At 40.3% G+C, this 26,256-nt stretch overlaps 1 protein-coding gene across 1 annotated transcript in view; it reads left to right on the top strand.

Annotated features, from left to right (window-relative positions):
• The window catches only part of disc1 (DISC1 scaffold protein), a 210,245-nt gene that overhangs the window by 34,928 nt on the left and 149,061 nt on the right, over positions 1–26,256 (top strand). Inside the window, exons 3-4 of the mRNA XM_034184501.1 lie at positions 955–1,024; positions 5,450–5,606. Of these exons, the coding sequence (XP_034040392.1) occupies positions 955–1,024; positions 5,450–5,606 (227 nt within the window). The remainder of the gene's footprint in view (positions 1–954; positions 1,025–5,449; positions 5,607–26,256) is intronic.

Raw genomic sequence — 26,256 nt, forward strand, 5'->3', positions numbered from 1 at the left:
ATTAATAGAGTATTTCACACACAAATCAGATATATTACTTGCTATAAAAATGTCAAAAAATTAAATAAAGGAGTTATTCTTCATTATAGTACGACAGCGTTTTAGGGCCACATTGAGGTTTTTTCAACTTTGAGAATGAAGTCATAATATTACGAGAATAAAGTCATGATTTTATGAGAAAAACTTGTAATATTACAAAAATAAGTTAAAATATTACAAGAATAAAGACATAATTTTATGAGAAAAAAACTTGTAATATTATGAGAATAAAGTCATAATTTTATGAGAAAAAACTTGTAATATTACAAGAATAAAGCTGTAAATTACGAGAATAAGGTTGTAATTTTCTGAGAAAGAACTTGTAATATTATGAGAATAAAGTTGTATTTATATGAAAAGTGATAACCCTGCAGGCTGCCAGCTCCAATCATCTCCTTGACCACGAAAGGGGCAATTTTAGGAGCTACTAATCACTGGAACTACAGGCGAATAGACATGAATAGACACAATTTCTAACATATTCTTTCCAATACTAATTACTAATCATTACTAATGATAATGTGGTGCAGATGGACCAAAAGATGAAGTATTTCCTTATTTGTAAAACCTATACTGAAGTACAACTTAAAGCTCTCCACAGATCTGATTTTGAGATGCAGAGTTTTTGTCTCATAAAATTACGTCTTTATTCTCGTTAAATTACAAGTTTTTTCTTATAAAATTACAACTTTTTCTTGTCATATTACAACGTTATTCCCGAAGTCTAAAAAAAACTCAATGTGGCGTCATATTATAGATGCTTTCCAATCGATGTTTCAACTTCAGGACTTGTTAAGTTGGTGACCTGGTATGACTTTGATTGATGGTCATTGCCCCTTTTATGTCTGCGGTAATTGTTTAAATACCCTTTGGACCGTTGGGTAATGTGCTCCTTTTTGTCTTCTGAACTTTCAGATTGAGTCCATGATGCTGAAGCTGCAGCGGCTTCAGCAGAAAGCCATTTTGGATGACGACTATGATGCAGGTAAGCACAGGTGTTCAGTTTAGGAGGTTACTTTATTTTGTGTTACTGTGACGTAGCTGCTGGATTGGAACATAAAAGGAGGATGAACACTTTCACTGTTAATCTCATACTGCACACACACTCATTTTTTTAAAATTTTATTGTAGTTTCAGGTGCAGGGGTTTAGTGCATAACATGCAACAGTATGTGCAATATTTGGTTAATTTAACAAACTTTACCTCACCCATCTTTCTCTAGCATTGTAGTTGACTGGAGGATAATTTGTAGATTAATGTTACACTACATTGTGAATATTGGAGTTAGGATTCAACATAGAGAAATTGTAAAATGTCTTATGGTTTTGTCCAATAAAATTATATTACTCTTGCAGACCAGTTTTAAAAATGTGATGTAGTTCATAGAGAGTATTGCACATTGTGAAAGAGAACACATGATGTTTCAATTTCAGATATCAGGTTGTCACCTGTTTTTTTACACTATGAAAAGCTCTGAGGGTTTTGTTGTCTGGTTGTATTTCTAGAGTTGGTTGTGCATCATCCTTGCTTGTTTGAACACGTGTAGGACACGTGCAATGATACTGACATATGTTCCACATCTAAAGTTCCAGCTGTTCAGTGAAAGGTGCTGAAATTTCTCAGTGTGATGAAAAGAAAATCTTACTTTTGCTGATGCCCTCTCTATAAACTCTGTTACAGATGTCCTGTGCAAACAGCATTATCATGATTCTTGCAGTCTGTCAGAATTATTAAGGGTCATAATTGAAAATATGTTCAGAAATAAATGCAAATTAACCAGTAAAGATTACAGACATTGGCACACTTAATGAATTGACAGTAAATCACTTTCACAGCCAGTTTTCTTGAGGTGAGTCAGGAGATGGATACATGAACATTTCCCAGTCACTGAACATCTTTTGGACTTTATTTACAACAGTTTTTAAGCAATGCAACAGTGTAGCACTATAAGGTAAATCTGTCCAGAATAGGCCGTTCTTAAAAACTGAGTAACCAGTCAAGGAGACAAGTGAGGGAAGCCAGCAAGACACTCACGAGAAGCCTGAAGGAGTTATAAGCTTCAGTGATACCAGGATTTGAGAAAATGGACACAGTGTGACGTTTGTCTGTTGGATTACTCGTCATCATGGAGTAGAACACAGGATTAACTACACTTTGTAAGATGGAATATGGGATACTCAAGCCTAGATTTATTTCATTTTATTGTATTAAAGTCTTTCTCTGTTCCACTGCACCATAAAGCTGTGATTACTGATGCAACAAACAGTGGAGCTATGCAGAGTTTCTCCAGGTACATCCAGAGATGCTTATATCTCCTTTAGAGTTGTCATGGGTGTCTTAGTGGCTTTCCTAAATAGTCTTCTTCTTATATGGTCATTCAGTTTTTCAGAACTGCCAACTCCAGACAGATTTACAACCCCAATTCCAATGAAGTTGGGACGTTTGTAAATAAAAACAGAATACAATGATTTGCAAATCCTCTTCAACCTATATTGAATTGAATACACCACAAAGACAAGATATTTAATGTTCAAACTGATAAACTTGAGTGTTTTCGTGCAAATATTGCTTATTTTGAAATTGATGCCTGCATCACATTTCAAAAAAGCTGGGACAGTGGTATGTTTACCACTGTGTTACATCACCTTTCCTTCTAACAACACTCAGTAAGCGTTTGGGAACTGGGGACACTCATGATTGGGTATAAAAGGAGCATCCCCAAAAGTCTCAGCCATTCAAAAGCAAAGATGGAGCGAGGATCACCACTTTGTGAACAACTACATGATAAAATAGTCCAACAGTTTAAGAACAATGTTTCACAACATTCATTTATCAAGAAATTTAGGGATTCCACCATCTACAGTCCATAATATAATCAGAAGATTCAGAGAATCTGGAGAACTTTCTATACGTAAGCGGCAAGGCCGAAAACCAACATTGAATGCCCGTGACCTTTGATCCCTCAGGCAGCACTGCATTAAAAACAGACATCATTGTGTAAAGGATCTTACTGCGTGGGCAGAGAAACACTTCAGAAAACCATTGTCAGTTAACACAGTTCGTCGCTACATCTATAAGTGCAAGTTAAAACTCTACCATGCAAAAAGCGAAAGCCATACATCAACAACATCTAAAAACACCGCCGCCTTCTCTGGGCCCGAGCTCATTTGAAATGGACAGACGCAAAGTGGAAAAGTGTGCTGTGGTCTGATGAGTCCACATTCACATTGTTTTTGGAAATCATGGATGTCGTGTCCTCTGGACAAAAGAGGAAAAGACCATCCAGATTTTTACCAGCGCAAAGTTCAAAAGCCAGCATCTGTGATGGTATGGGGGTGTGTTAGTGCCCATGACTTGGGCAACTTACACACCTGTGATGGCACCATCAATGCTGAAAGGTACATCCAGGTTTTGGAGCAACACATGGCTGCCATTCAAGCAACGTCTTTTTCAGGGACATCCCTGTTTATTTCAGCAAGACAATGCCAAGCCACATTCTGCACGTGTTACAACAGCGTGGCTTCGTAGTAAAAGAGTGCGGTTTCTAGACTGGCCTGCCTGCAGTCCAAGCCTGTCACCCATTGAAAATGTGTGGCGCATTATGAAGCACAAAATACGACAACGAGACCCCGGACTGTTGAACAACTGAAGTCGTACATCAAGTAAGAATCCACCTACAAAGCTTCAACAATTAGTGTCCTCAGTTCTCAAACACTTATTGAGTGTTGTTAGAAGGAAAGGTGATGTAACACAGTGGTAAACATACCACTGTCCCAGCTTTTTTGAAATGTGTTGTAGGCATCCATTTCAAAATGAGCAAATCTGCACAAAAACAATAAAGTTTATTCAGTTTTTATAGTTTGAACATTAAATATCTTGTCTTTGTGGTGTATTCAATTGAATATAGGTTAAAGAGGATTTGCAAATCATTGTATTCTGTTTTTATTTACATTTTACACAACGTCCCAACTTCTTTGGAATTGGGGTTGTACCATACAGTACCATATTGTTTGTATTTCTTATACTTAATGTAAATGATGTCAGCATCCTGATCCCGGCATATCTCAGATGCTAAGCAGTGTGGTTCCTGGTTAGTACTTGGATGGAGACCTCTTCGGAACACCAGGGGCTGTGGTGTACTTCTCCATGTAAAACTGGAGTTGTGTCAGGAATGGCATCCGGCGTTAAACTTGTGCCAAAATAAACTTGTGCCCAAGCCCAAGCAGAGGGTCACCCTTTTGAGTCTGGTCTGCTTGAGTTTTTCCTTACCACTGTTGCTCTGGGGGGTCGGTAAGGTTAGACCTTGCTTGTGTGAAGTACCTTGAGGCAACCTTGTTATGATTTGGCGCTATATAAATGAAAATAAATTGAAATTGAAATTGAAATAATGCGGATCTGTCTGTATCTGCTGTGGTGACCCTGAACAAACGGGAGCAGCCAAAAGGACAACAGTGCACATGGCGTCCAAGACATATTCATTGACTTGGAAATACTCATGTATCCATCCCTGACTTGTATACAACCACAACAACCCCCCTCCCCCCCCAAAATGGCTATAAAAGTGGTGATTTGTATTAACCATAATCCTTGAATTAATTTTGTCCAATTACCTATGGCCTCTGAAATAGAGGTACTGTGCATACAGATGGTTGTTATTCCTGAATAGTTAATGTAATATTTTTCTTAAATGCCTTGAAATAAAGCTGAAAGGCTACAATCTGGATTGTTTCATTGCGATTCCACCGTGGTGGTGTACAGAGGCAAAAAATAAAATAAAATAAAAAATGTGTTGTCCAAAACATCTGAATCTGACTGTAACCTCCTTGTCAGACGTAATGAGACACTGTTAAACTATTGAAGATGGCACAAATATACAAGTGTTAAAAGGAATAAACAAATCACGAGGCTTCAGGAAGTTCAGCGTTCCAAGGAGCACTGAACTCTGACATATTTGTATGACCTTGCGACAGAAATAAAAGTCACAATCTGGTGTTGGCCTCTTTGTAGACGTTGAATTTGGGTCAGCGTGTCCACATTTTGTATTTGCCTTTCAAGTGTTGTCATCACTGAGGAATGCAGTTGTATAGACTGTTTTAAGTTTTCCCATTTGTTATATCACATTATAGTCATAACCAATGACCAGAGGATCAAGTAGACCAGTAAGCAGAGACTAGTACAGTGTCAACATAGAAAGCCTAACTACCTAACTGTGTATAATGGTGTATAATAGGGCTTCATTTGGTCAATGAGTAATGTGGATTGTCTGAGCCTGGATTTCCTGGGTGACTGATTGACCCAATGCTCTGTGTTGTGTGTGTGTGTGTGTGTGTGTGTGTGTGTGTGTGTGTGTGTGTGTGTGTGTGTGTGTGTGTGTGTGTGTGTGTGTGTGTGTGTGTGTGTGTGTTTTCAGCTGAGCGTTTTGGGAAAAAGCTGGAGGAGCTGTGCCAAGAGCGCAGTGATCTGAAGCTGGGTTTACCTTCCACTCAGCCCAGTGTGGCTTTGTTCCTTGATAGACTCAGACAGGTGGTCCACAGCGCCCTCCAGAGAGCAGACTGCAGTCAGCGCAGGTCTGCTACTCAACACAATCAACAACCCTGTCAAGTATACACAAGTCACATTTAACAGCAGAGATGATGTGAGAAATACTTTACATCCTGTTTATTCTCCTTTAAAACACTGTTTGTCCTCTTTGTTCCAGAGTAATTGTTTATGATCAGGAGCACAAACGTGTTGAGGACGTTTTGAAAGCGAGAGAACGGAACACTTACCAACACGACGTCTCCTACCTCCTCGCCTTTTCTTCTCCACCGGGAACCCAAAAAAAATTAAAATACTTTTCGTGACTGCTTCGGTGATTGCAGCCAAAAACAAAACCGTACACCATTAATCTGTTTGACGTTATGCTGTGTGTATATTAAATGGAGGTCCCCATAAATGATCAAATCCCGCGATATCATGGAGGGTTCAAACGAGACTATGGTCTCCTATAGGGCAACGCAGTCTCGTATGAACCCCTGTGTGGTGTCACAGGATATGACCACATCTGGGGACAGCCGGCACAAACACGGCAGAGAGTGTGGGAGTGCTCCCATGAACAGCGTCAGTCCTAACGGAAAACTAGTATATTGTTTTTGTTTTCGGCAGCAATCACCATCGTAAAAAACTGCAAGTTTTTTTGGTTCCCAGTGGAGAAGTGGAAAGACTAGGCAAATGAGAGAGGCCGTGTCGGTAAGTGTTAGCCTACACAGCTAGCCAGAGTAGGTTCCATTCTCTCGCCTGCACAACCGCCTTGACACGTTTGAGCTCCGGGTCATAAACAAACCGCAACACATGTCCACTTTTTACCGCATCTTCACTTTTCTTTGCATTTTCATGTTTGTGTGTAATTTGCCCAAAACCTCAGAGAAAGTGCTGTGTTTTTGTTCCCGGATGGAGAAAAATTGCGTCATATGCATCATATTTTACCCCTTCAGTGCCTGCCCTCAAAGGAGACTCATCTCACTCACTCATCTTCAACTGCTTAGTCCAATTAAAGGTCGCGAGGTGCTGGAGACTATCCCAGCAAACCATGTAAGTGCGAGGCGGGGTACCCCTGGACAGGACGCCAGTCTGTCACAGGGCCACATATAGACAAGCAAACACTTTCACACCCGCACACACACCTACGGACTTAAAGTTTACAATCCACCTAACCTGCGTGTTTTTGGATGTGGGAGGAAGCCGGAGCACCCGGAGAGAACCCACGTAAACACAGGGAGAACATGCAAACTCCACACAGAAAGGCCACAGGTGGGAATCGAACCCATGATCTTCGTCGCTGTGAGGCAACAGTGATAACCAACTAAGCCACCATGCTGCCTCAAATGAGATGCGCTGCCCAGTTTTGTACATTAGATGACATGTCATAGACAGCTGACATGACAGCTGTTGCCATAAACTAGCACTGACTGCGCTAGGTATCATGTAGTGAGGCCACAACCAATAATACATTTACAATTACATGAAGTGATTGTATTTGTGGTATTTAAAATGGCATTCAACTGCCTGCAAACTGTTTGTAGAAGAGAATTTTACAAATCAGATGTCCTGCCAAGCAGTGTTGCCACAGTTACTTGAAAAGTTACTTTATCAGTTACTTTTTTAGTTACTTTGTACAGTTACTTTATAGAGTTGATTTATTTTTATAGAATTTACTTTATTAGCAGCTGCTGGCAACTTGTAACTAATAAGTAATGTAACTAAGGTGACGAGCAATCTAACTTGGTTACTCTATGATTGAATCATCAGCAAAGTAACTAATAGTTACTTTCTGAGTATTTAGTTACTTTTCTGAATACTCACTCTTAAAAATAACCAAGTTAGATTACGAGTTACTTTATTAGTTACATTCAGCAGCTGATGACAAGTTGTCCGCAGTAACTGTATAAAGTAACTATAAAGTAACTTTTCAAAGTTACCGACTACGTTTACTTGCAGCAGGCCCTTTCATAACCCTTTCATAACTGGAATATTAGCAATAAACCGGTTGCGCACGGCCATGTAAACACCTGCAAAAACCCGAATATGCTCATATTCTGGTTTTTAAAAACCCGAATATGACCCCTGGGTTACTCCTTTTCTAACCCGAATATCAGGTCATATAAACGCGCATCGGGATATCCCCATAGAAAGGAACATTATTTTCTGTCCTATCCGCAAGGAATCTTGGTCTTTTGAGTATGACAACTACTTGTATACGGCACGCGCAACCCACCGGACACCACAGAAGCAGAGATAAACAGCGCATTGTGTTCTGCGTCCTTATCAGGTGGGCCGGTCGCGGCACCAATCGGCTTCACTGTGATTGCTCTCACTGCCTCCGATGCGCTTACTGAGTCTGCAGGCTCGGTAAACGCCGCAGCATGCCACTCACTGCTGTGCGGAGCTTGCGCCAACTTGGCAACAGGTCCAGAGACTGTTTTCCGGCATTTTGCGGAAAAATCCAGAGCGCAGCAGGGTCTCGGTATACTGAAGCCGCAGAGCTCCGTGGCCATGACTTGGATTCTTTGCGGGTCCCGCATCCGTACCCGCGGAGGTAGTGAGCGAAGGGAGAGCACGCGCATTGTGTTCTGCGTGTGTCTGTTTATAATCTTCTCGCCAAGAAGAAAAAGTGAGTCTACACAGCAGATAAAAGTGAGAAAATGTTAATGGTCTGTTTGAGAAAAGTGTATAAAGTGTGTAGTGAGGTGTTTTACAGCCTTAAAACATCTATAATAATTGTAAAAACTAACACTGACTACTTAGCAGATTTTGCCTATCGCGGGTTATTTTTAGAACGTAACTCCCGCAGTAAACGAGGGACCACTGTACTTCATTAGTATCGTGAAAGACATGAATATAATGTCTTTTATTGACAGTAGAAAAGTACAGAGATAGCGACATTTACAAGAAGTTGGCCGAAAGTTACGCAAGCAGGATTTGCATGAACACCAGACTAAATCAAGCACCGGTGGAAGATGTGGGTCGCTGTTAGATGGGGATATTCTAAATGATACCAGTGACCATGTATACAGGAGAAAACTCTGTCTGCTTAAGCATGTAAACGGGTTATTCCTAATGATTCAGGAACCGGAATATTGACCTTAACCTGAATATTAATGGCATGTAAACCTAGCCTTACTGTGACAGCCGGTGTTATAACCAAACACTGAGAACATAGCCAATGGTTAGCAAGCTAAGATGTAATGAAGCAAATGCAGTTACAAAAATGAACAGTCCTGTTTTGAAAAGTTACTTTGGTAGGGCAGATTTCTAAAAATACACAACATATTGTGGCTATAACCAGTAGTCATAACCCCTACCGTTTGGATATTTTTTTATCACTTCTACCAGGGAAACACCATTTTCATTTTTGTTTGGCAACCTGTGGAACTTATAGGAAAGGAATGTAAAAGCATTTCCCAAAGGGAAGTGAAGCCGACCACAGGGGCAGATCATGCAGCGCATTTAAACGCAGGCAAGGAGGGAGGATTGCAAGCCAGGACCATCATAGCCCTTTTTACTTAAATGAGGAGGTGTAGACAAAAATAATTCTTCTGGGATTGGTTGTGTCTCCTTTTGGGAATTTTTTTTAATTTTCAAAGTTAATGCTATGTTCATTTATTTTGTTAAAATATTGCTGTACTGCAGCTTGATGATACTGGCAAGAATTCTCAGCTCCTTGTGATTGAGTTTAATGGAATAATGTCATTAAATAGTTTTCTATCATTTTTGTGTCGTGATTATGATTATGTTCTGTCATTGCTTATAATGCTGTATACGTTAGTGTACTGAGCAGTGAGGCGCAGGTCTCAAAAATAACTGTTGTACAGGAAGGAAGTCAGGTGGGGCCATTCAGTATGTATCCTGAACCAAAGTAACCTCAGGCTCAAATACAGCAGAAATAAGGTCATACTCTTAAAGCTGTACAGCCTTTTAACACATTTCATAAAACTGACAACATTTGGCGTCGAAATCCAACCATTATAATGTGGTTATTTTGGACATGTTGCAAAATTACAGCTCATTTTAATGAAGAAAAACATATTTACTGGGTGGAATTCCATAGCTTTTTTTGCTGCTAATACTGTCTGCAGGAGACATGCACAGGCCTGATGGTTTTGAGATTACCTTTGACCTGATGCACTTGCGTGATGAGTATTCGTGGGGATTGCATACTATCATCCGTAAGATTTCTTGTAAATCACTTCAGAGGATGAATCTGGTTTAAAAAACAGCATTTTTACATTTAAAAGTGTTTATGTCTCACCAACTTTTCCAAAAAATATGAGAAAAATATTAGATTTATACAGAAATAAGCTGTTTTTGGAGTGTTTTCTGCCATCTTGGTTTATTTTGTTTGCGCGAGCAGCCAGCTGATGTCACGCAGCCTTTTCTTTGCTCTGATTGGCTGTCACCGTGTGCTTCCCAGTATACCTTGCGCAAGTTAGAGGAAGCCCCCAACATGATCTGATGATGCTATCAAATGTAGGTCTTGGTCTTGGCTGTCTGATTGCTTGAAATTTCTCCCCTTCAGGGGGAGAAATTCTAAATTGTTTCCAGACAGCACCAATTTTGATCATATTGGCAATATCATATTATGAATCCCTTATTTAAATGCTGAAGAATAAATGTATAGTGGTGCCAGTTTCTTTTTATGACTTAAATCTTAAAAAGTCTTGAGGCCATACAGCTTTAAGTATATCAGACAATTGTTTTATAAATGTCCCTTATGCTAAACAAAATGTTTATTCATTTATGTATCTATTCATTTATTTGAAACCAGTGAGCACTTACAGATCGAGTCAAAACACTGAGCTTCTGGCAGTTATTCAGAGGTGAATCAGTGTAGTGTGGTAACAACATCAATTTAATGATGCACATGATTTTTATAGTTTGCATAACTGGGACTGGAAACAGCTTGAGTTTCCAATAGATGCCCTTTGGAAATATAATTGCTTTCCCAGTTTATGTTATAATATGATAATAATTATAATTCGTAACTCTCCAGTGTATTTCATTGTAAACATTGCTAGATCATGATATGAATTTCATTACAGTGTTCCACCAAGATTATGGAGTGTTAGTTCTTTTAATGGTTCAATCCAGGGAGGGAGCAGAAGCTGATGGAGAGGAGCTCTCTGACGTGTCTCCGTTATGTCGCAGAGATCGTCTGATTTCAAGAGAAACGGCTGGTGGAGGTAAACTCAAGTAATCTATGCAGCAATTCCTAATTTTTCATTAACAGTCTCCTGTAGAGGGTATGTCATGCACCACCTCTCCAAAGAACAGTTTAATATTCATTAAACCTTAGGTTTAGTGGATTAACATCAGTGGTAGCAAAAAGAGGAAATTAGTAAATTTAATTTAATTTGATCAAAATAGCTCTCAAATGTGTTGAACATTGGATTTTACTTTTACTTTCATGCCAAAAAACCTGTCTGGTTTTACATTTTGGGCCCTGCTAACTATAGTGCATGGTCTGAAGGCACAGTATGAGCATAGTGGAGTTGAAGCATGTATTTAGTCTTTTAATTAATCATGGGTGTGTTTTCAGTGTAACGTGAATTTTACCCATCAGACTGTCATCTGTCATTGCCTTTAAAGGCCACATGTATTGTGGTTAGAGGTCAGGACGGGACCGGAACGTTAAGGTGATGGACTCAAATGCTATGGAGCAAGAACCAGAACAGGTTGTGAATGAAAAGAGCTTTATTTACAATAATAAATAACTGAGGTGCTGAGCTGGAGGAAGCCTGCTGAGCCGACACCAGGCCCCACATATAGTGATGGAAGTTCAGGAGCCGCAGTGCACACAGGGCCAGACTTGGGAGTCTGAGAATGAGCTGGAGTCCTGGAGTATATGGGGCTGGAACTGGAGACAGGTGGAACGCAGAGAGCCAAGGACGAGGAACTAGGAGGATGGAGAACAGAGGTGAGTGATTGCACTCGTAACACTGGAAGCCCTCAACACAGCAGTTCACTGTAGGCTTAAGCAGGAACGTTCACAGTTCATGAATTGTCCTCAGAGGTCAGCTGCTGCTTGTCTTGTGACACAGTTCCAATTAAGCTGGACTTGACTTTAGAAACGACTTGGAAAGTTCTTAGTGGTTCTGCATCAGAGCTCATACAGTTCTTGAAAAACAGTTCTTGGTGCTAGTTCTTGGAAACATTCTTGAATACAGGTCTTGGAAACAGTTCTTGGTCATGCACAGTCAAAAACAGGAGCAGCGTGAGAACGGGATCTCACAGACATGCAGGAACTTAGCTGAATGTGGCAGAGCCATGCACTCTGAGGATGAGAGCAGAACGAGTTCCAAAGTGACGTCATGCAGAAGGTGGCATAGGAGCCAGGAACATGTAGTGTGGGAGCCGCGCAGGAAAGCGTCTGGAAACACCAAAAGATCAACGAGTTTTAATACGGGAATTAGAGGTGGCAGGTTATCTTGGGATGAGCTGCTGGAAGCTCAGACGTCAGAGCGCATGGAAGTGTCAGCGTAGACAGGGTCATGGATTTCTCATGGAAGGCTCACAGTGTATCATGGAAAGTCACAGAGAGTCATGGAAGACCTGAGTGCCCCCACAATGTCCCAAGTGGGGGCTGAATGCAACACCGATGTGAGCCGAATGTCCCGAGGGGCCCCTCAGTGTAACACGACTGCGAGCCAAATGGTCTGAGTGCACCCCCCAATACAACACAGAGGAGGCGGGAACCACCCACCTGGGCATAGACCATGGTCGGAGCACATTGAGTGCAACAGTGGATAGTATTGAAAGGCGGGACGTTGGCGCGCCATCCAGTGTCCGCATTGAGTATCGCTTGATCAACCACAGAGAGAAAGAGACAGAGAGGAAGAGCAGAGAGAGAGAGAGAGCACCTCCTCCTCCTCCATCTCTGCCCTCCTGATTTCACTGTAGGTCCTTTCATGGACAGAAGGCCCCCTGACACTTGCACAAATTTGATCCACGCACTTGCATGCACTCTGCTGTGCGGGAGAGTAAACTTGTCACAAACTGTTGTAAACTGTGTGCGGCTTCATGAAGTCTGCAAAGAAAATTTTGAAATGTTCAAAATCTCCATTACACCTTAATTACGTGAACTTCACATGAACATTGCGCAAACAATTAAAAACAATGCGTGAGTGCGAATGATTGCGTCAGCGCACCGCACCACAGTGTGGCTCATCTGAACGATTATAACGAGATGTTAAATCTATCATAAACATAATTTTACAGCTACTTATAAGAAGGACTGAATGTGCAACTGTTTTACCAAGCTATTACAATATAAACATGACAAATAATTACCTTTTAGTCGGTTCCAAATGCGTTCTCCACCTCATGAAGTGCAGGAAAGAGAGAAATAAAAAGCTGCACATGAAACGCTCCTCCATGATTCTGAAAGCGATTAGAGGCATTTTCAACAGCCAAACTCTGAGAGAAGATGATTAATCTTTTACAAAATTATTTTATATACGCAGCGTCCAGCGGCACAAAGTGCGGCATCCAACGCAACAAAGCGGGTGGGATCATCAGGACGAAGTGTGTGTAAGTGCGCGGATCAAAGTTGTGCAAGTGTCAGGGCACCTTTAGTGCTCAGTGGCAGTGAACCACCAGAAGGATAAAAATCAGTAATGCTTTGCAAACCAGAGTCATTAAGGACTTGTAATTTTTTTTGCTAGTTTTCACATTCATTCATTTTAATTTTTGTTTTCAGTTCAGTGTTATTTTAGTTTAATGAGTGAAGGGAGGAATATGAGCATTAATGCACATTCCTGTGTGTATAAGCAGAATGTACACGCCTTGAGAACTTGCCTATGTAAGGTGAATCTGAAGTATTGTGCAAAAAAACAAAAAAACAACAAAAACCCCTCTTGAATCTAAACCATGTTTTGGAGGTCTATAATTGCTTTCTGCTGCCTCATGATAGCAACACACCACCATTGCACCTGAGCACAGATGAACACAAGTTCAGTTGGTGTTTAAACAGTGTGGCGTGTAAAAATGACAGCTGCATTGGTTGGAAACTGTGCAGCTTTGTGTAAGACAGAACCATAAATGTCATGCTGGAATAAGCCTTGCTGATTCTTAATTGGGTTGCAACAGCCCATCTGCTCCATGCACACCTGATCCCATCAGATCTCAGAAGCTAAGCAAAGTAGGACCTGATTACTGCTTGGCTGGGAAACACCCGCTTAGGAAGACCAGACCAGAGGCTGTGTGTGTTTCTTCAGTCAAAACTGGAGTTCCGTCATGAAGAGCAGTTGGTGTATAACTTGTACCAGATCCCATTGCAGAGCTGTGCTGGACTGCTGTGACAACTCTGTACAAAAAACAGGGACAGCCAAATGACAAACAACATTCTTAATTGAGTTGCACAACCACTTTAATAGTTTCTATGTTTACTGTTTTCATGCAAATCTGTTTAATTTGAATTCAGTTTTATATAACGGCTGAGTGGATCCTTGTCATTTGAAAGGTGCTTTGTATGTATATACATCTATGTATATACATACATGTATCTATGTAATCTATGTATATACATAGATTATCATTCCATTTGTGTTGCGTTGCATTTAGCATGCAAATATGGTTCCATACGCTTTGTACCATTGCACGCTGTGAACCCCACCCACTCACACACTAGTGGGGGTGGCGTTTACCTAAACATGGCGAAGTTTGTTTTGCTATCAGATGAAGATTTGAATGAGCTAATTGAAGTTGCCGGCGCTAATTCTTCTAAAACACACACGCACACACACACAAAACAAATCCACTTCGCCATAAGCTGTCTGGAGGCATGAAGAGCTGTTAGGATGAAAACCTGGACAAATTTCTGACGCAATTTTTTGCTGGACTGAGCAAGTACACAAATTCATCTTTTGTTGTTGTTGTCTTTCTTGGAAGTGAAAGGGTTTTTTCCCAGTGCTTAATTTGTAAAGTGGGAGGTCCCAGAGCGCAGAGGATGGGTGGCTCCGGTGCAGAAAAAAAAGAAGGGCGGGGGGGGGGGCTTGCGAACAACGCTGTGCGCCACACCGAAAATAAACTGGGCATGTATTGTAGGCCTAATAACACTAGTCACACCAAATCCAGATAGAGCACACATTCCTGTTTAATGATGTACAGTGATCCCTTGTTTATCACGGGAGTTATGTTCTAAAAATAACCCGCGATAAAAAATCCATCACATTTTCTCAGTTTTCTCTCCTGTGTAAACACCTCCGGGGGTACGCGTGCGGGACCCACAAAGAATCCAAGTCCTCTCTCGGTGGCCACGGAACTCTGCGGCTGCGGTCAACATCCGGATCAAAACAGCGAGCGTAGCCTCTGGGCCTGTTGCCAGATTTGGCGCAATTCCGCACAGCAGACAGGGCGGTATGAGTGGCAGTGAGAGCCTTTGTGTGTGCTCAAGTTGTAAGACTAAACCCATAGTATCTTTTTAATTTATTGCAATGTCTGTGGGAGCCCTTGGAGGCTGCTAAAGTGTAATAGAAAGGGTTCCCAAACAGATTGGAATTTGTCTGAACACCTTATAGCAAATTTGATCTTTTCCAAGTGCAAAAATAGCATTACATCTTTCAACCACTGAGTGACAGTAGGTGGCGCACTTGACTTCCAGTTAAGTAAAATTCACCTTCGTACCAGCAGAGAAACAAAAGCTATAATGTTCTGTTGGTTCTTAGTTAAATTTGCTTCTTTGTTTGGTACCCCAAATAATGCTATCATTGCACAGGGCTGTAAAGTGACTCCAGAGACCTTTGACAGTACATCAGATATATCAGACCAATAGCCTGTTAACAGATGGCAAGACCAAAACATGTGAGTCAAATCTGCCACATTAATATGACATCTGACACAATTGCTGTCAATATTTGGGTAAATGGAAGCGATCCTTGCTCTACTCCAGTGCAAGTGATGGACAACTTTAAACTGTATGAGGCTTAGTCTTGCACAAGGCGTGCTACTGTTCACTCTTTTTAAAGCGTCAGTCCAAGTGTCTTCTGAGATTTCAGTTCCAAGTTCATTCTCCCAGTGGTTTTTGATCTTGTCTCGGTTGACAATGTCCATTTTCATGATGATAGGGTAACAGTGTGTAGTGAAACCCCTAAGGAAAAAAGGAGTCTTCAAAATTAAGTCCAAAAGTGATTCACTTGGAAGGATGGGAAATTGTGAGCTGTGGTTTCTGGCAAATTGGCGAGCTTGAAAATAACGAGACAGGTCCTTTTGCTGAAGCTCGTATTTGGCACACAGATCCTCAAAACAGGAAAATGTTCCATTAATATACAATCACTAAACTCTTAATTCCTTTCCTATGCCATGTAACAAATGTGTGGTCGAGGTGGGCTGGTAGGAAATTGTGATTGGTACATAGTGGAGTACAAGTCAGAAGAGTATCCCTCAAGCCGTGCTGCTTTCTGAATTGAGCCCATATTTTTAATGTAGATATTACCACAGGGTTGGAAGTAAACCTGGAAAACTTCAATGGAAGTTTGGATGAAACCAGAGCAGGAAGAGATGATGATATGCATGACATGTACTCCATTTCACACCAATCTGTATCTGCGGACTGAATCTAATATGCTATTTTGTGGAAATTTGCTGCCCAATAGTAAACTCTAAAGTTTGGCAGAGCCAACCCTCCTTCCACCCTTGATCGTTGCAAGAACTCCCTCTTAATTCTACGGTTTTGACCTTTCCATATGAATCTAGATATGAGTTTGTCAAGTTTACTGAAAAAGGACTTTGTCAAGAAAATATGAATGCATTGAAATAAAAATAAAAATTTTGGCAAAACATTCATTTTAATGCAGTTTACTCTGCCTGCTATGGTTAAATGTAGAACATCCCATCTTTGCAAATCTGAGTTCAATTTAGACATGAGTGGTGCTAAATTTTCATCAAAGAGGTTATTAAATGAAGGCGTTATGTTGACACCTAAATACTTAAATCCTGACCTAGAAATATGAAATGGTAGAGCATGGTCTGGGATTTGCTGAGCTAGTTCATTTATGGGTAAGCATTCACTTTTTGTTAGGTTAAGTTTATACCCGAGATCTGGCCAAAATTGTGCAACACTGAAATATTGTATTAATTGAATTCAGGATCTGATATGTAAAGCAATAAATCATCTGCATACAACAACAACTTTGATTCCCATCCCCATATTGATACCTCTTATGAGGGTATTGATTTGAGAGCCAGGGCTAGTGGTTCTGTAACAAGTGTGAATAGTAAAGGGCTCAATGGGCAACCCTGTCTGGTGCCCCTAGACAGAGGAAAATTTTGGGAACGGATGCGATTAGTAATAACTGAGGCTTGGGGGGAGGAGTAAAGCAGTTGGATCCACTTAATGAACGTCTTACCAAAGCCAAATTTCTTTAGGACATAAAAGAGGAAGTCCATTTCTACGCAATCAAATGCTTTTAAAGCATCTAAAGACACCACAATTTCTGGAACACTGCTTGATGAGGGGCTGTATAGCACATTCAAGAGACGTCTTATGTTTGAGAATAAATGTCTGTTTTTAATAAAACCTGTTTGGTCAGGTGATATGATATGTGGCAATGATTTTTCCAAACGTGTAGCTAATAATTTGGAGAGGATTTTAATATCTGCGTTTAAAAGAGATATTGGTCGGTATGACCCACACTTAGATGCATCCTTGCCTGGCTTTAACAAAAGAGTTATGATTGCTTCATTAAGAGAGTCAGGTAATTTGCCCTCTGACAGAGCATCGTCAAACATATCTAACAGCAGCGGGGCTAGTTGTATAGAGAATCTTTTATAAAAATCGATCGGGAAGCCATCCGGCCCTGGTGACTTGCCGTTTTGCATGGCCGAAATGGCAGAGCTGACTTCCCTCAATACGATTGGTTCATCCAGGCATTCTCTTTGATTAGAAGATAGGGTAGGGATTTCCAGATTTTTGAAAAAGTTATGAAACAATGTTGTGTCCTTTAAAGATTCTGAGCTATACAAATCAGAGTAAAAATCTTTAAAAATATTATTAATTTTTAAGGGGTCTGTTGTGGTCCTTCCCATTTCATCTTAAATTTCTGAGATAATCTGTGCAGCCGACTTAGACTTAAGTTGATGTGCCAAAGACGTCCTGATTTTTCTCCCTGCTCATAATATAACCCTCGCGATCTCATAAGGCCAAGATAACTCAAAAACAGCTTGATGGATTTCCTTCAAAGTTGGTGGGAATATTAGTTGGATAGGTATGTAGAGGTGAGATTTTGGAGTATTTTGGTCAAAGGTCTAGGAAAATATGGTCTGAAAAACACCTTTGTTGTATGCCCCAATAACTAATAAGCCTATCAGTGGTTCTCAACCCGGTCCTCAAGTCCAACCTAAAGGTGCCTTGACACTTACACACATTTTGGCTCAGCACTGTCACGCACTTCGTCGTGAGAATGCCACCCGCTGTGTTCCCACCTGGATGTCACGCTTTGTGTGCTGAATGCTGCGTATATAAAATAATTATTTTGTAGCGGATTAATCATTTTCTGTGAGAGTTTGGCTGATGAAACACCTCTAATCGCTTCTGGAATCACAGAGAACTGTTCCAGCTGCTGTTTTCTCTCTCCTCTCCTCTCTCTCTCTCTCTCTCTCTCTCTCTCTCTCTCTCTCTCTCTCTCTCTCTCTCCTGTGCTTGATGAGGTGGAGAATGCATTTGGAACCGTCTAAAAGGTAATGATTTGTATTGTTTATATTGTAATGGCTTGGTAAAACAGTTGCATGTTCACTTCTTATGAGCATCTGTAAAAGTATGTTTATTATAGATTTAACATCTCATTATAATTGATCAGATGAGCTGTGCTGTTATGCGCTGTGCTGGTGCAATCACTTGCACTCACGCAGTGTTTCTCACGCAGTTTAATTGTTTGCGCAGTGTTCACGTGAAGTTCACATAATTAATGCGTGACTGAGATTTTGAACATTTAAAAATTTTCTTTGTGCTATTGCACAAAGCCTTGCACAGTTTACAACGGTTTACAAAAGTTTGCAACAGTTTACAACAAGTTTGCTCTCCTGTACAGCAGATTGCGTGCAAGTGCACGGATCAAATTCGTGGAAGTGTCAAGGCACCTTAACCAACACATTTTCCATCTCTCCCTGCTCTTCCACAAGCTGATTTGTTCATTCAGGTGGCTGTTACCAATGGACTGGCTGCTTACCTGAACACGTTAAGCTTCAGCTTGTGGTAGAGCAGGGAGAGATGGAAAACGTATTGGTTAGGAGGTACTTGAAGTTGAGAACCACTAATCTAAAGCATATATGGATTTATTCTTATTTCATTTATAGCGCCAAATCACAACAGAGCTGCCTCAAGTCACTTCACACAAGTAAGGTCTAACCTTACCAATGGATTAGGAAAGTATTTGTGATTGATTGGTAGGAATGACTTCAGCATGAAGTCATATGAAGAAGTCATACATCGTCACCAGCACCATTACAGATATATGCATATTTACTTATCATGGTGTGTAGAGCATGCAGGGTATGCATCAGCCTTCTCATGCCTCCCTTTTTACTTTTTTTTTTTTAAGGAACCTTATCAAGGATACTTCCTGCAAGTTTGTGGTCACTTTTATACCAGTTAGTGTCTAATGTTAAAATATACAAGTGATAAGAAATCATCTAGATTTTGATTGGGATACGAGGTCTGTTAGAAAAGTATCCGACCTTTTTATTTTTTTTTCAAAAGCCTGATGGATTTGAATCGTGTGCTTGCATGAGCCAACCTTGAACCTTCGTGCGCATGCGTGAGTTTTTTCATGCCTGTCGATTGCGTCATTTGCTTGTAAGCAGCCTTTGTGTGAGGATGGGTGGAGTCTCTCGTGTTTTTTCTTTGCAAGGAAAATGGCGGAACGACTAGAGCAGCGCGACTGCATCAAATTTTGCCAGAAACTGGGCGACAGCCAGGTGGAAACCATTCGGATTATTCAGACGGCTTTCAGTGACGATCCTATGGGCATCACACAGATTAAGGAGCAGTACAACCGGTTTAAAGACGGCCGCACAACGGTGGAGAGCGAGCTGTGCTCCGGGCAGCCATCAACATGCTGAAATGACCAGATCATTCCACCATTCGGAAGATTCAGACGGCTTTCGGTGGCTTTTCAGTTGTGTGACTATCCGAGAAATTGTGGAAGAGTGGGCATGTCACAACATGTCCTGTGAGGCTTCAACACGGTGTCACTTTTGCTGCGCCATCAGCTTCGTGCCGAAGCCATCGGCATGAATTTCGCTGCAACTCTTTTCATGGCAAAATCTTCTGTCACAGTGGAATGTGCTGAAAAAGTGCTGATGTCCACCTTAGATCACACTATGGTTACATGTCTGACCCGGAGCAACCAATTTTTAACCAGTCGTGAAAAAGTATAAAAGTTTGTACAAGAAATAAGTTCAATTGGTAACATATTCCACTGGCGCATGGCCACACGAGAACGCTGGGTTCCCAAAAGTTGTTCTACATCTGGGAATCCTGCACTCACCTCGACTCATCGACCGAGTGGCTCGAGATGTTATTTTCGAGTTCAAGGATATGAAAGTTTTTAATGGCGGAGCAGCAGTGCCATGAATGATTTTAAATAACAAACATAAATTTGAGTACATGATTAAATTTTCAAAGCTCAGAATATTATACTTTGAGAGTATGTGACAATGATGAAATAAACGTTTTTTCTTATCATGAATCTTGAGAGAGCTTTTATAAAGTGATTGAAGAGGCCTAAGGGCAGTTTTGCACGCCTTTGACCAACTTGTCATACAGTAGCAAAAGTGTGGTATAATCATTGCATTAAGATATACATTAGAAGCTTTGATGGTAAGAGAGTTTCGAATGTATCTATAATTTGACAAATTAAATTTTAAAGTGTTTGTTATCTTTTTAACATGTTTCTTAAAATTCAAATTTGAATCAAGTGTTATACCTAGATATCTATATTGATCAACATCATGAATTTTCTGACCACCGATTAAAACTTCAGGACATTTCTGAAGTTTATTTAGGTTTGTAAAAAACATAGATACCATTTTTTCAATATTTAAAGTAAGGCAGGAATTTTTTAACCAATGAGAAACTTCAACTTCATCTCTGTTGTTAGTTTTTGAGCTACCTCCTCCACGGTTTTTCCATGGGTATACATTACAGTGTCATCAGCATACATAATTGTTTTAACATTGCAGACAGATGGAAGATCATTAATTAAGACTGCTCCTACCACTCCTCCCATATCCAAACTGGATTTTATTTCTTCTAAAAAATAACAGCATGCAGTCTCGGTTGAGTAGTGTTTTCTAAAACCAAACTGAAGAGGATGTAAAGCCTCAACTGCATTGCTACAACCTTTTCAAAGACTTTGGAGATGGTTGGAAGGATACTGATAGGCCTATAGTTGGAGACTTGGAGCTTGTCCCCAGACTTGTAGACAGGCTTAACCACAGCTGTTTTTAAAACCGTGGGGAAGGTGTTGTCACATATTGACTGATTTATCACTTTTGTTAAAACTGGGGTTAGAGTTTCTTTGTGTTCCTTTAAGAAAGCAGTGTCAATACCAAAGCCGTCCTTAGTTTTATTCTTGTTTAGTTGTGAAATAACTTTAAAAACATTTTCCCACAATATTATACAATTTAAAAGAGTCATTACAATCATTTTCAAGTTTCAAGGAACAATAATAATTAGAAAAATTGTCTGCCAATTTCAGAACAGAATCAAGAAAATAATCATTAAAGTATATTGCCAATTCAGCATTATCATTGTTAATTACTCCATTTTTTTTGAGTTGTAATTTATCACATTTTGTTTTTTCTTCCCAATAATTTGTCCATACTCCTCCAAAGTTGGTTACTGTTCCCTTTTGCCTCTTTAATCAGATTTAAGAAGAAATTTCCCTTTGCCTTTCTAAGGTGCATAGTAACTTTATTTCGCAAACTTTTGAAAATGTAATGATCAGTGATTCATTTTGTTTTGAGAAAACGTTTAAGAGCCATATCCCTCTGTTTCATTAGATCCCAGAGAGAGCTATTAAACCATGGCAGTTGCTTTTTCTTTGGTTTCCTCTGCTTCAGTTCAGTATATTTAGCAACTGTCTCCTTTATAGCTAAAATTATATTACTGCATGAGCGATCACAACATTCATTATCAGTTTTACAGCACCAGTCTATTTCTTTTATTTCTTTCTCCAGAGGAGTTTGATTTTTCTTTGGAATGTAAATGTTTTTACATTCCAATTTTACATTCCATTACATTTTTTCTTGCAACAAGGGTTAGATTATGATCAGACAGCCCAGTTATTAAATTGATATTTTCGTTATTCTGTCTGGTTTGTTAGTAAATGTTAGGTCAATCAAAGTTTGAGAGTTCTTAGTTAATCTGGTGGTCTTATTTATCAATTGTGACATTTGTACTGAATTTGCAATGTCTTTAAGCTTTTTTCTCTTTACTTTATCCAACCAATTGACATTAAAATCCCCCATTAGTAAAATTTCTTTCCTTTCATATTTCTTAAGTATTTCAGTTAAACCAGTATAAAAGTCATCTTTTGCATTTGGAGGATGATAAACAGCAAGAATGATAAAAGACATCTGAGGTGATAGAGTTATTGTGACACCACACATTCCAAGGTATGTACTGGAATATCTATTGCATGACTGTCGATGCTGTCTTTCACGTAGATTAGAACCCCCCCCCTTTCCCCTTCCCTCTGTCCCGTCTATAAACTTTATATCCAGCAATTGTGAACGCGGATAAAGGAGTCGTGGGTGTCAACCAAGTTTCCGTAAAACAGAGGTAATCCAGATTTGAGTCCGTAAGTAAATGTTCCATTTGCTCCAATCACGCTACGTATGTTTATGTGTCCACCAAATATTCCTTTCGGTTTGGTCCTTGTATTCCATAAAACAGACGCATGGTTTACAGTTTGAAAGAGTTTTGTGTTGCATTGTTTAGATGCAACAACAGCCTGTAGTGAATCTAATTTATACTTGTCACATGCGCTTGTGTTTGTCGCTTTTGGCACACAGTTTGCTGAGATGTTACCTTGTAGCAAAGTGGAAGCGTGCACAGTGCAGTTGTCTGGTGCTGGCGTGGCTGTGTTCATCTGTGGTCGATGTGGGACCACAGGGCTGGGATTTACGTGAACATCTCCGCAAAGAAGTAGAATTATGCAGAGAAGAGTAGCACGTCCGATATGTTGCATGTTGCTGAAATGCTTATATCATCTGATATTATCGGCCAGCTGATATGTTGGTCGGACTCTAATTTTGATTGTTGTCAGTTGTTTTATTATGACTAAACATGTGCACTTACAATTTTGAAAACCTCAGAAGAGATATCCCTTATCTTTGGTGCCCTCTTAAAAGGAGGCTGTAAACTCAGGTTGGACATCAAGGATGTAAATAATAACAAAATCCAAGAATAACTACACTATGCAATTTAAAGGCCTAGAAAAAGTTTCAGATAATTTCCAGCTTTACTCTGGTATCATTGATATTCATGTGCTGTACTTCCTGTTCTGCACACTGTCGAAAAGGGGATTTTTGTCATATGGCATAATTGTCAAACATCAGTACAGCACTCTGAAGATTGTTTGATATGTTGTAATTTAACTAAGGCTGTAAAAAAAGTGAACTTGTCCTTTAATGTTGAAATGTGTCTTTCATTTAAAACCTTCTGGTTGAGCATTTCAGCTTTCATGTGGATTAGCAGTGACAGTAGCAGTGAATGCATCCACTGTTTTTCAGTACAAAAGTGTGTGAGAGGGAAGTTGAGAGCAAGGAGTGAACGCGACAGAGGAGCTGTACACAAAGGGGCCATTGATTCGTGGCATTTCAGGCCCCCTTCGTCTCTGAATCCTCCTTGTAGACGATTTGTCATTAATCGTGTAGACCAGCAGCAGGTGTGGGCACACAGACCGTCCTTCCTCACCCTCCTGCCCTTACTATCTAACACACCCCACTTTTCAAATATCAACCGATTCAAAAGTAACTCCAGGAAGTGATGCACATGTGTTCGGCCTGTGAGAGGCGTGGCTTTGTGGCCGATGACTATGATGCTGTGGTATTTCTCAGCAGCTGGAGGAAAAACCATGGGAAATGTCACACAGCTGCCCGTCATACACTTCACTCATTAGTAACGCTATAAGAAGAGTGGTGGGACTGAAGAGAAGAGGCTTCAGCAATATCACATTCTGTGTCCTCCCGGGCAGGACAGTTTGGTATTTTACAGTCCAGGTTTATAAACTGCAGAGACTCGATTAAATGGCACACATTTTAAATATTTAAAGCAGTAGTAATTATTAATGGGATGATCAGTTGTTGTTTCCCTTTTATTGTTAACTATTATCTGGGTTTCATGTTAAACATCCCACAATTATGAATGTGCATGTAGTAAATCATCAAGTGGTTAGTGCGCTTGGTTTCAGTGCGGAAGGTTCCCGGTTCAAACCCCACCCCTGCCACACTTTTTCATTCGGTGTTTCGCAGTTGCGAATCTCGCGCCGCCTGGTGGTCCGTAACTCAGGCGAGAGGTCGGTTTCAGCAGAGTTCCGGTGTTAGGAGCTCAGCACTCACAGTGTGAACACATCTCGTGAAGTATGGACAATAAGACAACGTCGGGGCACAGCAGAAGTCATCACAGGTGCTACACCTCCTCTAGATAACCCTCTCAACTTGGGAGAGCGTATAATCATTATAATCGCCCATGAACTTGCTAAATTAATGCCATCCCCACATCCTCTGTTTGTCATTGTTTACATGCACTGTGATACAGCGGAACTCTGCTGGCACTGTGGTGCATTCTGGGAAGTGCAGGCGGCCACCAGGGGCATTATGGGAAACTCTCAACACCGAATGTAATGTGGAGTTGTGTTAGGAAGGGCATCCGGTGTAAAACTTGTGCCAATTCATTGTGCAGATCCACCTTGGATTTGCTGTGGTGACACCAAGTGCAAACAAGGGAGCAGCCGAAGGGTCTTACTTTTTTACCTTAGCAATAGAAATCATCAGCTATCAGCAGTGTTTGTTGTGAAAATGTCACTTTAGATTCCTACCTGGATTCTTGATTGATCTGTGAGACACACTCAGTGAGCCTGTCAGCATGATGTGTCAGGAGCACTTCCTCTCCACTTAAAACAACAGGCATGGAAACTTGTTATTTTGCTTTGTCTCCTCTTAAGATGCATCACCTCAGTGTCTGTGACATATTTCTGGCTACAAAAGCTAATATCTATTTAGATGTGATGTGGCCTTTATCTTTTTGTTGGAAACTTGTTTAAATGCCCTCATCAAGTTGAATTAATTTGAATAAATTAGAGATAATCTAATGCCAGTTTAAACATTTTAAATGTATTGAGGACAGAATGGTGTGAATGGCTTAAAATCTAGAAATAAAGAATAAAGAGTACTTTATTATACTTCAAACCAGTGGTAGTCTGCTTAAATTTAACTTACAAGTGATAGCTTACCTGCTTACAACAACAAGAATAATTTACAGTTTTTTTGACAGTAGGTTGACGTTTGTCATCTAAAAAACCAAGAATAACCATAAGAATAATTACCACCTCCAAGGAGGTTATGTTTCGATTGCTGATTGACAGTCATTTAATTATTGTTCGCAGGTTATCTCAAAAGGAAGTAAAACAATTTCAGTGAGGTAAGGCTTGGGTCAAGGAAGATTTTAAATAATTTGGGTCTTAATTTATTTGACCATTGTTTAATTTCTGATTCCTTTGGTCATTTAAGCAAAATTGCTAATTAGTTGAATGTTCAGGATCCATCCCTTGGAGTCAGTTCCTTTAATCCTGAGTAGACAAACAGATAGACAAACATGGACAGACAGCAGCAAACGCATCTTGTAACCTCCTTGGTGAGATTTTGGTATGTTCAAATGTGAAACATCTGTTATCAGGATCAAAGATCAGGATCAAAGTTCAGACAACAGGATCCCAGATTAATATCACAGATGAGTGGTCAGGAACAAGTTTGTATTCAGTTTAAAATCACCAAAGCTCAGGCTGAAAGATGAGTCATGGGGATCAAATGTCAGGATAGAAGCTCTGTGATCAGGATCAAAGGTCCAATAATGACTACTAAAAGTCAGGTTCAATGCTCAGTGCTCAGTGCTTAGTTACATAGATCAAGATAAGTAAGCAATCAGTATCTAAAATTTTACAGAAGAGATCAAAATTAAAAAATGTAAAATGTAATGCCAACAAGGATGTAAACAAAGTACCGTTGGATCATGGGGTGGTATATGCTCTGGGAGTGCTTTTTTAGCTGACAATGAAAACAGTTGTCATTTGCTAGCACATCAGTGTAACCTCTGATGTAGACCGTGATTAGTGCTATTAGCTCACTCTTTACCTTCCTCATTAAGTTTAATGCTTAATCTCTGCTTCACAGGTGGTCGAGTATCTGGGACAGTTGGCAGCTTCAGTCATAAGAAGATCTATCGAAGACCTGGGTACATGAAAGGGGAGCTGTCCAGAGTGCAGAACGCTGGTAATACAAAGGAGATGAGGAGCCAGGAGGAGCAGCTGTATTAATGATGGAAAATCAGGACGTCAGATTGACATCAGTGAGCAGAACGCAATCCTGTCACCTCCTGTCAGCGTGTCCTTACTCAATCAGCACCAGCCTGATCAAGTCCCATGTAGCGTTGTTAGCTCTGTGACTCGCTCTGTTCTCACTGAG

The sequence above is a fragment of the Thalassophryne amazonica genome, chromosome 13 (genome assembly GCF_902500255.1).
Source record: "Thalassophryne amazonica chromosome 13, fThaAma1.1, whole genome shotgun sequence".
In the NCBI taxonomy this organism is placed as follows: Eukaryota; Metazoa; Chordata; class Actinopteri; order Batrachoidiformes; family Batrachoididae; genus Thalassophryne; species Thalassophryne amazonica.